The sequence below is a fragment of the Bombina bombina genome, chromosome 5 (genome assembly GCF_027579735.1).
Source record: "Bombina bombina isolate aBomBom1 chromosome 5, aBomBom1.pri, whole genome shotgun sequence".
Taxonomy (NCBI): domain Eukaryota; kingdom Metazoa; phylum Chordata; class Amphibia; order Anura; family Bombinatoridae; genus Bombina; species Bombina bombina.
This window is the reverse complement of record NC_069503.1, coordinates 541,668,164-541,682,404: the sequence shown is the minus strand read 5'-3', so window position 1 is coordinate 541,682,404 and position 14,241 is coordinate 541,668,164. Positions and strand designations below refer to the sequence as shown.

The following is a 14,241-nucleotide window of genomic DNA, read 5'->3' as shown; positions in this document are numbered from 1 at the left end:
TTTCAATATTATAAAGATATATATGCCCCGTCGGTATCGGATAAAGCTGTCCAAGAAGGCTTCTGGGTTGATCTACCCATTAAAAAAGGCAAGACGGACTTTATAAGTGGTTTAAATGCACCAATCTCTGAATTAGAAGTATTGCAATCAATATCTGGGTTAAAACTGGAAAAATCACCAGGACCAGATGCAATCCCCAATGAGTTTTACAAAAGTCTAAGCGAGGAAATAGCGCCTTATCTCACAACCCTGTTTAATTTCTTCTTTCAAGATAATGCCCATATTCCACCTAACTTCCTAGAATCACATACTATCTTCATATTAAAACCTGGGAAGAATCCACAAAAAAGAGAATCTTACAGACCAATCGCGTTACTTAATTCCGATTACAAAATATTTACATCCATTTTAGCCAGGAGGCTGCAAAAAGGTCTACCTGAGATCATCCATACAGACCAAGCTGGGTTTTTGAACAATCGCAGTTCAGCAGCCAAGATTAGACAACTTCTCACGATAGTCGAGCATTTTAAATCCTCCGAGGATAACTTTCATACCACATATCCTGATGCAGCAGTAATCACAATAGACGCTGAAAAAGCCTTCAATAGTGTTGATCATCTCTATCTATTCGATACATTAACTAAATTTGGCTTGTCAAATAATTTTCTCAACGTAGTTAAAAATATCTGTACACAAGCATCTACGAATCTGATCATACAGGGCCAAGTATCCGGTAAGATTAAACTAGGAAAAGGTACAAGACAAGGCTGCCCCCTATCCCCTCTATTGTTTGACTTAGCAATAGAGCCCCTTGCTATCAAAATAAGGCAAAACATTGAGGGGATTTTAATTGGCAAGAAAAAGGCTTTAGTAGCTTTATATGCGGATGATCTGCTAGTGTATTTAGCGAACACCACTCAAAATATTCCCAAGCTGGTAAATATAATTGAGACCTTTGGCCTATTCTCGGGTTATAAAATGAACAGAACCAAATCAGAGTTGCTGTGGCTAAGGATAAAAAATAACTCTCTCACCGATAATCCATTCAAAATAGTTACCAAATCATTCCGATACCTTGGAGTTCACATCTCAGCAGATCCTTTGGATTGGTATACATTAAATTTTACTCCCATCATACAGCAAATTATACAACAAATGAGGAGTTGGCAAAACCTCCCTCTCTCAATTGCAGGTCGAATTGCCCTGTTCAAAATGATCTTACTCCCCAAAAAAGGATATCTTTTTCAAAATTTACCTTTCATCTTAAAAATGTATGATGTTAAAAGGTTGAATACAGCTCTTCGCTACTTTTTATGGCAAGCTAAGAAACCTAGAATCTCCCTGAAGAGATTATCGCTTCCGAAATCAAAAGGTGGAATGGCCCTCCCTGATCTCTATTTATACAATTTAGCTTTTTTGGGTCGAATAGCGACAGATTGAATAGCTGGATCAAATCATTTTTCTGACTATGAATTAGATCAGAGTCTGATTAACCCGCTATCACCAGTTTCACTTTTACATATTCCTCTTCATCAAATACCCAAGCGGATAAAAGGTCTAAAGACTATATACACGATCTTAGTAGCCTGGGGAAAAATTGGTGCTCATATTCAGGTAAATACCCAAACACCAACATATCAAACTTTCCTAGGTAACCCAGAATTCCAGGAGGGAACACAAGACCAGATACTACAACGATGGCATAACCAAGGACTTATAAAAATCTCGCAGTTTCTCAAACAAGACTCAGGAAATATTAAATCCTTCGAAGAACTAAAATCAGAATTCGACTTTAAGAATCAGGAATTCTTTATGTACCTACAAACCAGACATTATGTCTGGCAATTAATGAATAAACATAGATAGAAATGGAAGTGGGACATGTTGGATAATTGGATATCCTTAAATAAGGCTGGCTTATTCTCAATAACTCCATGGTATAACTGTCTTGTCTCCTATAAAGGAGATGAAAATCTAACGAGGTTAGCGCAGAAATGGGGAAATCAGGTTAATATAATTAGTGGTTCACAAATAGCTAGATCAATCCAAATAGCAATGGAAACAACCCTCGCTGAGACCTGGAGAGAATCACATCTAAAACTTATCTATCAAATATATTATACCCCAGAAAGAGGTTACAGATGGTATAACTTGAACTTTAATAAATGCCCTAAGTGCAGCCTCCTAGCTGCGGATTTGGATCACATGATATGGGACTGCCCTAGAATTTCACAATTTTGGCACAAAATAGAATATTGGTTAAATAAAACAGTGAAAGTTACCCCCTGTAAAATAACAAAGCTCCATATCATCTTTCTGGTCGACAAGACAAATTACCGTCTAGACTTTAAATTAGTGAACGCAACCATTCTTGAGGCCAGAAATTTATTATTTAAAAATTGGGAAAAAACGATAATACCCTCAATTCCCGAAGTTAAAAATTATCTAAGGAAGCAATATTTAATTGAACAGAAAACCACAGCACTCTACCCAGAAAAGGAAATAAGAAGTCTTTTTGATAAATGGGCAAAGTTCATTAAGATTTTTTCACCCCCTGAAGTGGAGCATTTAATATTCCCCTTTAGGAATACCGACTTAGTGATGATGGGCAGCTGGTGAGGAGGGCAGAGAGAGGAATTAATCATTCAGGTGTCCCCTCCCCCCCTCCCCCCTTTTATTTTTTTTTTTTTTTTTTTTTTTCCATCAATGCAATGGCATGAGTCTAATGCTAACTGTGTAATTATCGGATGGGGAAGACGGAATTGAAAAACCATGTACACTGTATATTGTATAATGATCTACGTGTTTGAGTTTCTCTGGTACATCTGCTGTATAATTTGTAAAATCCAATAAAAATTATGTTAAAAAAAAAAAAAAAAAAAAGTTGCATTTTCTATGTGAATCATGAAAGTTATTTTTTTTACTTTATTGTCCTTTTGAATCAAATCCACCCTGTTTCATTCAAAACCTTAAAATCAAGACTCTCAGAGCTAACTTGCAGAACATGCTGGCCAGATTACAAGTGGAGTGCTAAATATTCATGAAAGCAATATTTGCGCTCCACTGTGTAATGCCAGAGCGCATTAATGTGCGCTCGTATTACAAGTTCACAGCAAAGCAAACGCAACCATTTTATTAAGAAATAAAGATGCTGCTATCTTTATTTTTTAATAAAATGCGCTAGACTGTATTTTGCTTAATTAGCTTGCTGGTTAATTATCTCGCTCCTGCAAACTGGCGAATTTACCCATTTATTGGTGCACGATAATTAAAAGCTCCACTTGTAATCTAGCCCTTGGTGTTTAACACTTTAGATACTGGACTGAATGTTGGCTAGGTAATTGGCATTACAAATTATATTTTTATTTTGATGTAATATGCCGTCGCCTAGTTAATTGCATTTTCTGTACACAGTTATTTGTAAGGTTGTGTCCATTCTTATGCCATGTTTTCTCATTTTCTTTATGTGTGTGTTCCTCATTTCAAGCAGATGTACACATGTAGCAATCTGTATAGACCTTTTATATTGCCTTCCATTCTATATATAAAAGAATGGGGTCGATTTATCAAAGGCTTCGCCAGCCATTCGCCACCCCTACGACTGCAGGTTCTCACAAGAGAACCTGCAGTCCGTATTTATGAACCAGCGGTCATTAGACCGTTGCTTCCTAAACCTCTTCTCCACCTCTTAAATGGCGATTTTCAATCTCCCCGGTCTCATCCGACCGGGGAGATTGACAGCTCCTGCCCGTGTGTGAGTGGCTGTGCGCAGACAGGGGGCGGCATTGCACAAGAACGCATACCTGTCCACTATCGCTTGATAAATCGACCCCATTATGTAGATTGCTATCATGCAGATATATATATATAAATAAATGTCAGCATAAGCGTTAAGTATACGTATGTCTCTCCCCTGCCTGTTTTCTTGTGCTGGCTCCTTGTACTTGTCACCTAAGATCTCTCATGATTTTATGACACCCCCTCATTTCCCGGTACTCAGACTGCTGTGGCTGTCATTTTACCATTCTCTGTTTCAAGATATAATCTTTATATTCTACCACAGTGATCAGTATTGCTTCAGACCTGAGAAACAGAGGAAACTCTTGAAATATTTTCTTTGCCAAATGTATAGTTACTACAATAAAAAGGCTATGACTACTTACTGCAATACGCTTCTTTTTTGACAACTTAAAAGGGACAGTGTACTCTAAAATGGCCTATGCTTTTTTAATCTGTTTCCAATTGTCCATTTTGCCTGCTCAAGTGTTTTTAATTATTTGCAAACAGCCTCTTTTACCTGTATTGGTTATTTGAAATTCCTTTTGTCTGTTGTAACCCACCTATACTGAAAATATGATTAAAGGGACATTATACACTCATTTTTTTCTTTGCATAAATGTTTTGTAGATGATCTATTTATATAGCCCATAAAGATTTTTTTTTTTAAATGTATAGTTTTGCTTATTTTTAAATAACATTGCTCTGATTTCAGACTCCTAACCAAGCCCCAAAGTTTTATGTGAATACCGTCAGCTACCTTCTCCAGCTTGCTGCTGTTTGTGTAAATGGTCTTTCATGTGCAAAAGAAGGGGGAGGGGGAAGTGTCTTATTTCCCACTTGCAGTGGGCTTTCCAGCTACCTTTTCAACAGAGCTAAACTGAGTGCTTCTAAGTAAGTTTTTAAACCATTTTATACTGGATTTTTATATCAGTATCTGTGCATCTTATTCTTTATATTAGTGTCTATTACATGCAGTTATATGAAAATGAGTGTATACTGTCCCTTTAACAAACATTTTTTCTGTAGAAGAGCTATGTAAACAGAAGACAATAACACTGATTAAACTCCCACTGGGAGGTATGAGGAAGAGATAGATTGATTCCTAACATAAATACCTAACATAAATAACATTAAAGGGACAATCAACACAAAAATTGTTAGTGTTTAAAAAGATAGACAACATCTTTACTACCATTCCCCAGCTTTGCACAACCAACATTGTTATATTAATATACTTTATAATCTTAAAAACTGCTAAATTTCTGCCTGTTTCTAAGACACTACAGACAGCCTCTTATAACATGCTTTTCTATTAGCTTTCCACAAAAGGGGGGTGCTAGTTCATGTGAGCTTTATAGATAACATTGTGCTCATGCCCGTGGGTTGTGCACAACACAGCACTTATTGGCTTAAATGCAAGTCAATAGATAATAAATAAAAAGTCATGTGATTAGGTGGCTGTCAGAAGGAGGCTTAGATACAAGGTAATCACAAAACTGAAAAGTGTATTAATATACCCATGTTTTCTGTGCATAACTGGGGAATGGGTAATAAAGAGATTATCTATCTTTTTAAACAATATTTTTTTTTAATTGACTGACCCTTTAATGGGTCTGCTTTACTTGCAGGCTCAGGCCTTTGTTATGGACATGTCTTAGAGAACAGCAGGTGATAGTTTCAATGAACAAAAACAGCTATTTTAAATACATACATAAACATGAAGAAACAATTTCCAATACATTTAATACTCTGCTGTAGGTATAACAAGTCATTTGGAACACACTAATTGGAAAAAAAAAATATTATAATACAGTGTTCCTTTAAATAAGTCTATCCAGTGCTTTTTTTGATAAAAAAATAAATTACGGTACCGTAATTGCCAGTACTCAAAAAATGGTGACGGTACTCACCGATTATTGATTGATATATTGTGCTCAGTAATTTTGACAATTATTTACATTTTACAGGCACTCTTATGAAAACAAGAGTATTTGCATGATGATGGTGAACCCCACAAAAAGCCCCACAACCATCTCTATGTTTTATAACACTCTGATTAAACAAATGACTGTAAGTTAAACTTAACTCATTTGCAAGTCACTTTAAAAATAGATTGCTACATGTGTAACAAAATGAAAAAGAACAAAACTATTTAACTGTTTTCATTTCTTTGTCAATAATTGTAACGATGGGACATTTACCTGCAAGTAGTTGCTCACTAAGCTACTCATACTGGAGCTGCGACTTGGAGCTTTCCACATGAAAGCAGAGGAGCCTGGTGAAGTCAAAGTTCTCCTAAAATGGAAAAGCAAGCAAAAAGTTACCCTTTTCATTAACATTTAAGAAGATCTTCGCATTTACTAAGTAGTACTTAAAGGGACAGTCAAATCCCCCAAAAAACTTTCATGATTTAAATAGGGCATGTCATTTTAAACAACTTCCCAATTTACTTTTATCACCAATTTTGCTTTGTTCTCTTGGTATTCTTAGCTGAAGGCTAAAACTAGGAGGTTCATATGCTAATTTCTTAGACCTTGAAGACTGCCTCTAATCTGAATGCATTTTGACCACTAGAGGGCATTAGTTCATGTGTTTCATATAGATAACATTGAGCTCATGCACGTGAAGTGACCAAGGAGTGAGCAAGGATTGGCTAAAATACAAGTCTGTCAAAAGAGCTGAAAAAAGGGGGCAGTCAGCAGAAGCTTAGATACAAGGTAATCATAGAGGTAAAATGTGTATTATTATAACTGTGTTGGTTATGCAAAACAGGGGAATAGGTAATAAAGGGATTATCTTTCTTTTTAAACAACACAAATTCTGGTGTTGACTGTCCCTTTAACAACAAAACGTAGAGGGAAGCCAAGAAATGGCTGCTTAGAAGCGAAGCTCCAGGCAGTACAGAGAACAACAAGACTGCAATGAGCTATTGTAATTAGCAAATAGGACCCTCAACCTGTAAACAGATCACCGGACTATATGGGGAACAAACTGAGCTGAAATTAAAGGAAGCCGGGAGGAGAAGTGCCCGCTACAGGAGTGGTACAGACGGAAAGGCAAGGAGAGAGCAGCGCAAGTAAATGCCGGACGACCACGTGGCGCGGCTCAGACTGCGGACTACTCGCTTGTCAGAGAAGAGAGGCCTCAAACAGAGAGGAGCAAACAGAGGGTAAGACCGGATAAATGTAAGTGAGGTCAGGTCGCTTAAGGGGACATGAAAGCGGAGAAAAAAGGAAACACTATATAACGGGGTCACATGGTAGTGATGAGGGGCGCTAAAATACAGCTATAAGCAGAGGCCCTGAAGTAAAATTCCTACTCCGGCAGATGGTAAAAGAATTAACCTCTATCAGATAACAGAGCTTGAATCCAGAGAGCTAGACAGAGGGAGAAAGCAGTTTAAACAATCCTTTCTGTCACAATATAAGACCCCCTGTCAGGTTCAAGGCAAGCAGATGAGAGCACAAATAGTAAAGTGATAAAGCTAAGCAACAGACTTTTAACATCCAACACCATTATACAGGAGTAAGAAACTTTGCTAAGAGACTTATCCTCACAGTAAAGGGACAGTGACTGTAGTAAACTACTTGATCTGAAGCAAAGCAGCGCCAACAACACCAGATAATTCACTATAGGACAGGAGGACTATAGAAGCAGCAGTGTTTAAAATGGCAACCAAAAGAAGCTCCAAAGCTAACATAGGCCTAGATTTGGAGTTCGGCGGTAGCCGTCAAAACCAGCGTTAGAGGCTCCTGGTATTTGGAGTCAGTGATTAAAGGGTCTAACGCTCACTTTTCAGCCGCGACTTTTCCATACCTATCTTTTCAATGGGATCTTTCTAACGCTGGTATTTAGAGTCGTTTCTGAAGTGAGCGTTAGAGCTCTAACGACAAAATTCCAGCCGCCTGAAAATAGCAGGAGTTAAGAGCTTTCTGGCTAACGCCGGTTTAGAAAGCTCTTAACTACTGTACCCTAAAGTACACTAACACCCATAAACTACCTATGTACCCCTAAACCGAGGTCCCCCCACATCGCCGCCACTCTATTTACATTTTTAACCCCTAATCTGCCGACCGCCACCTACGTTATACTTATGTACCCCTAATCTGCTGCCCCTAACCCCGCCGACCCCTATATTATATTTCTTAACCCCTAACTTGCCCCCCACAACGTCGCCGCAAGCTACTTAAAATAATTAACCCCTAATCTTCCGACCGCAAATCGCCGCCACCTACGTTATCCCTATGTACCCCTAATCTGCTGCCCCTAACATCGCCGACCCCTATATTATATTTATTAACCCCTAATCTGCCCCCCTCAACGTCGCCGACACCTGCCTACACTTATTAACCCCTAATCTGCCGAGCGGACCTGAGCGCTACTATAATAAAGTTATTAACCCCTAACCCGCCTCACTAACCCTATCATAAATAGTATTAACCCCTAATCTGCCCTCCCTAACATCGCCGACACCTAACTTCAATTATTAACCCCTAATCTGCCGACCGGAGCTCACCGCTATTCTAATAAATGGATTAACCCCTAAAGCTAAGTCTAACCCTAACACTAACACCCCCCTAAGTTAAATATAATTTAAATCTAACGAAATAAATTAACTCTTATTAAATAAATTATTCCTATTTAAAGCTAAATACTTACCTGTAAAATAAATCCTAATATAGCTACAATATAAATTATAATTATATTATAGCTATTTTAGGATTAATATTTATTTTACAGGCAACTTTGTAATTATTTTAACCAGGTACAATAGCTATTAAATAGTTAAGAACTATTCAATAGTTACCTAGTTAAAATAATAACAAATTTACCTGTAAAATAAATCCTAACCTAAGTTATAATTAAAACTAACACTACCCTATCAATAAAATAATTAAATAAACTACCTACAATTACCTACAATTAACCTAACACTACACTATCAATAAATTAATTAAACACAATTCCTACAAATAAATACAATTAAATAAACTATCTAAAGTACAAAAAATAAAAAAGAACTAAGTTACAGAAAATAAAAAAATATTTACAAACATAAGAAAAATATTACAACAATTTTAAACTAATTACACCTACTCTAAGCCCCCTAATAAAATAACAAAGCCCCCCAAAATAAAAAATTCCCTACCCTATTCTAAATTAAAAAAGTTACAAGCTCTTTTACCTTACCAGCCCTGAACAGGGCCCTTTGCGGGGCATGCCCCAAGAATTTCAGCTCTTTTGCCTGTAAAAAAAAACATACACTACCCCCCCCCCCAACATTACAACCCACCACCCACATACCCCTAATCTAACCCAAACCCCCTTAAAGAAACCTAACACTAAGCCCCTGAAGATCTTCCTACCTTGTCTTCACCATACCAGGTTCACCGATCCGTCCTGGCTCCAACATCTTCATCCAACCCAAGCGGGGGTTGGCGATCCATAATCCGGTCCAGAAGAGGCTCCAAAGTCTTCCTCCTATCCGGCAAGAAGAGGACATCCGGACCGGCAAACATCTTCTCCAAGCGGCATCTTCGATCTTCTTCCATCCGGAGCGAAGCGGCAGGATCCTGAAGACATCCAGCGCGGAACATCCATCCGGACCGACGACTGAACGACGAATGACTGTTCCTTTAAGGGACGTCATCCAAGATGGCGTCCCTCGAATTCCGATTGGCTGATAGGATTCTATCAGCCAATCGGAATTAAGGTAGGAATTTTCTGATTGGCTGATGGAATCAGCCAATCAGAATCAAGTTCAATCCGATTGGCTGATCCAATCAGCCAATCAGATTGAGCTCGCATTCTATTGGCTGTTCCGATCAACCAATAGAATGCGAGCTCAATCTGATTGGATCGGCCAATCGGATTGAACTAGATTCTGATTGGCTGATTCCATCAGCCAATCAGAAAATTCCTACCTTAATTCCGATTGGCTGATAGAATCCTATCAGCCAATCGGAATTCAAGGGACGCCATCTTGGATGACGTCCCTTAAAGGAACAGTCATTCGTCGTTCAGTCGTCGGTCCGGATGGATGTTCCGCGCTGGATGTCTTCAGGATCCTGCCGCTTCGCTCCGGATGGAAGAAGATCGAAGATGCCGCTTGGAGAAGATGTTTGCCGGTCCGGATGTCCTCTTCTTGCCGGATAGGAGGAAGACTTTGGAGCCTCTTCTGGACCGGATTATGGATTGCCAACCCCCGCTTGGGTTGGATGAAGATGTTGGAGCCAGGACGGATCAGTGAACCTGGTATGGTGAAGACAAGGTAGGAAGATCTTCAGGGGCTTAGTGTTAGGTTTCTTTAAGGGGGTTTGGGTTAGATTAGGGGTATGTGGGTGGTGGGTTGTAATGTTGGGGGGGGGTATTGTATGTTTTTTTTTACAGGCAAAAGAGCTGAAATTCTTGGGGCATGCCCCGCAAAGGGCCCTGTTCAGGGCTGGTAAGGTAAAAGAGCTTGTAACTTTTTTAATTTAGAATAGGGTAGGGAATTTTTTATTTTGGGGGGCTTTGTTATTTTATTAGGGGGCTTAGAGTAGGTGTAATTAGTTTAAAATTGTTGTAATATTTTTCTTATGTTTGTAAATATTTTTTTATTTTCTGTAACTTAGTTCTTTTTTATTTTTTGTACTTTAGATAGTTTATTTAATTGTATTTATTTGTAGGAATTGTGTTTAATTAATTTATTGATAGTGTAGTGTTAGGTTAATTGTAGGTAATTGTAGGTAGTTTATTTAATTATTTTATTGATAGGGTAGTGTTAGGTTTAATTATAACTTAGGTTAGGATTTATTTTACAGGTAAATTTGTTATTATTTTAACTAGGTAACTATTAAATAGTTCTTAACTATTTAATAGCTATTGTACCTGGTTAAAATAATTACAAAGTTGCCTGTAAAATAAATATTAATCCTAAAATAGCTATAATATAATTATAATTTATATTGTAGCTATATTAGGATGTATTTTACAGGTAAGTATTTAGCTTTAAATAGGAATAATTTATTTAATAAGAGTTAATTAATTTCGTTAGATTTAAATTATATTTAACTTAGGGGGGTGTTAGTGTTAGGGTTAGACTTAGCTTTAGGGGTTAATACATTTATTAGAATAGCGGTGAGCTCCGGTCGGCAGATTAGGGGTTAATAATTGAAGTTAGGTGTCGGCGATGTTAGGGAGGGCAGATTAGGGGTTAATACTATTTATGATAGGGTTAGTGAGGCGGATTAGGGGTTAATAACTTTATTATAGTAGCGCTCAGGTCCGCTCGGCAGATTAGGGGTTAATAAGTGTAGGCAGGTGTCGGCAACGTTGAGGGGGGCAGATTAGGGGTTAATAAATATAATATAGGGTCGGCGGTGTTAGGGGCAGCAGATTAGGGGTACATAGGGATAACGTAGGTGGCGGCGCTTTGCGGTCGGAAGATTAGGGGTTAATTATTTTAAGTAGCTGGCGGCGACGTTGTGGGGGGCAGGTTAGGGGTTAATAAATGTAATACAGGGGTCGGCGGGGTTAGGGGTAGCAGATTAGGGGTACATAGGGATAACGTAGGTGGCGGCGGTTTACGGAGCGGCAGATTAGGGGTTTGAAAAAATATGCAGGGGTCAGCGATAGCGGGGGCGGCAGATTAGGGGTTAATAAGTGTAAGGTTAGGGGTGTTTAGACTCGGGGTACATGTTAGAGTGTTAGGTGCAGACGTAGGAAGTGTTTCCCCATAGGAAACAATGGGGCTGCGTTAGGAGCTGAACGCTGCTTTTTTGCAGGTGTTAGGTTTTTTTTCAGCTCAAACAGCCCCATTGTTTCCTATGGGGGAATCGTGCACGAGCACGTTTTTGAGGCCGGCCGCGTCCGTAAGCAACTCTGGTATCGAGAGTTGCATTTGCGGTAAAAATGCTCTACGCTCCTTTTTTGGAGCCTAACGCAGCATTTGATTAAACTCTCGATACCAGAGTTAAATTTATGGTGCGGCCAGAAAAAAGCCCGCGGAGCTTTAGTAGCCCTTTTACCGCCGAACTCCAAATCTAGGCCATAGGAAATAAACAAACCACTGCTCCCATTTTTTTCAAAACTAGCAGAGGGGATAAATCCCCAGAACAACAGTCACCTAGAGCAGATGGGGAACAAGAAGTTGCTGCAGGGCACACGAGAGAAGCAGACAGGTTGACGCCATTAACAAAAGCAGATTTAGATAACTTGGTGTCGAAACAGGACATATCCGTAAATTTTGAAAAGCTTCTTGATAAAATGGAAATGCTGCAGAACACGGTTGCTAGCAGTTTGTCAGAATTTAAACAAGAGTTGGGAGGAATAGGAACCAGAGTGAACACTCTTGAAGAAAACGGAGAGGCCTTAGCAGAAGAGTTAAATGAGGTCTCGAATCACACAAGTGCTCATCAACATGATATAGAGGAAATCTATGATAAATTGGAAGACTTGGAGAACCGGAGTCGCCGGTGTAACATACGGTTGAAAGGAGTACCTGAGTCAGTGACCCAGAAAGAGTTAAACGCATATCTACTATCCTTGTTTCAAGGTATAACGGGCACTGAGGAAGCACACAGATTCCAAATAGAAAGGGCACACAGGGCCCTACGTCCTAAGCCCAAGGGAGAAGACCCTCCACGTGACATCATTATCAGGATGCTTAGGTATCAGGAAAAGGAGGAAATTTTAGTGGCGGCACGAAGAAATCCTACATTTAAACACCAGGGAAATGTGGTGAAATTCTTTCAAGATTTGTGTGCAAGGACTTTGCAGAGACGGGGTGCACTCAGGCCCTTAACGACGCAACTAAGGAAAGCCCAAATACCATATAGATGGGGTTTCCCGTTTGCTCTGCTGATTACTTGGGAAAATAGGATGTTAACCATCAAAGACCCAGAAGAAATACCTGTAATAAGCAGAAAGCTGAAGATAGATCTACCAGAGCAACAACAACAGCATCGATCACCCACAGGAAAAGAGGAGCAACCCAGAGTGCCTTTACAGAATAGATGGTCCAAGGTGCCTGAGAAAAGGAGGAAGACATGAAAAATCGGAGGAAGGTTTTGAGAAGAAAATAAAGAGGCAAAACAGCATTTGTGTTACAGGAGTTTGGGAACTGACATGAACTCCTTAACGGGACTAGGGCCATCATGGCCTGAAGGAAGAAAAGTTAAGAAGCCGGAGGCAGAAACAGATCTTCGGATAGATGAGTATTGTTTTTTTTGTTATCTAAAATGTTTTATTACTTTGATATGCATTTCTTTTCTCTACTCTCTTTGACTGTTATGCTCCTTCCTCCTGATTTTAAGGAAGTAGGAAGAAACTTTTTGAAGGACACAACAGAGAATTACATTCCTATGTGACAATGGACAAATGGTGTCTTTGAACAAATATAATGGCACCAGATTATTATTATCACTGTAGGAAGGGCGAAAAGGTTACAATGTTGAATAGTCCATAACAAAAATGAATGGGGATACCTATCTACAAATACCAAATGTAATCTTGATTGTAATTAAGAAATTGAGACGAGTTAATATTACTGCCTGTTAGGTCACGATGAGGCAATGTTTGGCTGAAATTGTGAAAAGTACAGTTTATTTGTTATGTTATTGTTTGTTATTTAATGTTCTTTACCAGGGGGTGCCAATAAATGATAGAAAAGGAGGGACTGATGTAAGAGTGAGGAAGGACAGAGTTGAGGAAGCAAGATACAGCGGGATGCATTATCTATACTATACAATAAATGTGGGGTCGGGAGAGGAGGGACAGAAGCTAGATAGCTGCGGGGAATCCTACACTAATGACACATAATTTTATTCTCCTCTCACACAATGTGAGAGGTCTTAATACAGATATCAAGAGAAAGACAGCAATGGCTCAATATCTAAAAACAAAAGCTAAGATTATATTTTTGCAGGAGACACACTTTGTGAAGGACAGTATCCCAAAATTCTGGTCACACAACTTTCCATTACATTACCATGCCACACCTGACTCCAGAAAAAGAGGGGTATCAATCTTACTACATAAGTCATTAGATTTTGCGACAGATAAGGTAATTAGAGATAAGAATGGGAGATATATAATAATTCAGGGTACACTGCAGGGCACGAAAATCACGCTGTGTAATGTATATGCCCCTAACGAATCTTAGAATTTGTTTTTTACCGAAATCTCATCATTACTCACACAGTGGGAAAAAACTAGGTTGATCGTAGCAGGGGACTTTAATGTTAACATGACATCTTTCAAGGGCTCAGACACCTCGACAGTCACTGCTAAACAACATAGACACAATAGTGTTGTTAAATCAATTCGAAGGTCTTTGGAGGAACATGGGTTGGTAGATGCATGGGAGGCTCTAGGTAAATCAGGTCACGACTTTACTTATTACTCGCCAGCACACAAGACCTATACAACCCTGGACTACATCTATGTTAGCCAAATACTAACTCCGAACATAATGAAGGC

At 38.9% G+C, this 14,241-nt stretch overlaps 1 protein-coding gene across 1 annotated transcript in view; it reads right to left on the bottom strand.

The window, feature by feature from the left end:
- The window catches only part of FYCO1 (FYVE and coiled-coil domain autophagy adaptor 1), a 439,711-nt gene that overhangs the window by 238,820 nt on the left and 186,650 nt on the right, over positions 1-14,241 (bottom strand). The window contains exon 7 of the mRNA XM_053714489.1: positions 5,982-6,075. Within this exon, the coding sequence (XP_053570464.1) occupies positions 5,982-6,075 (94 nt within the window). The remainder of the gene's footprint in view (positions 1-5,981; positions 6,076-14,241) is intronic.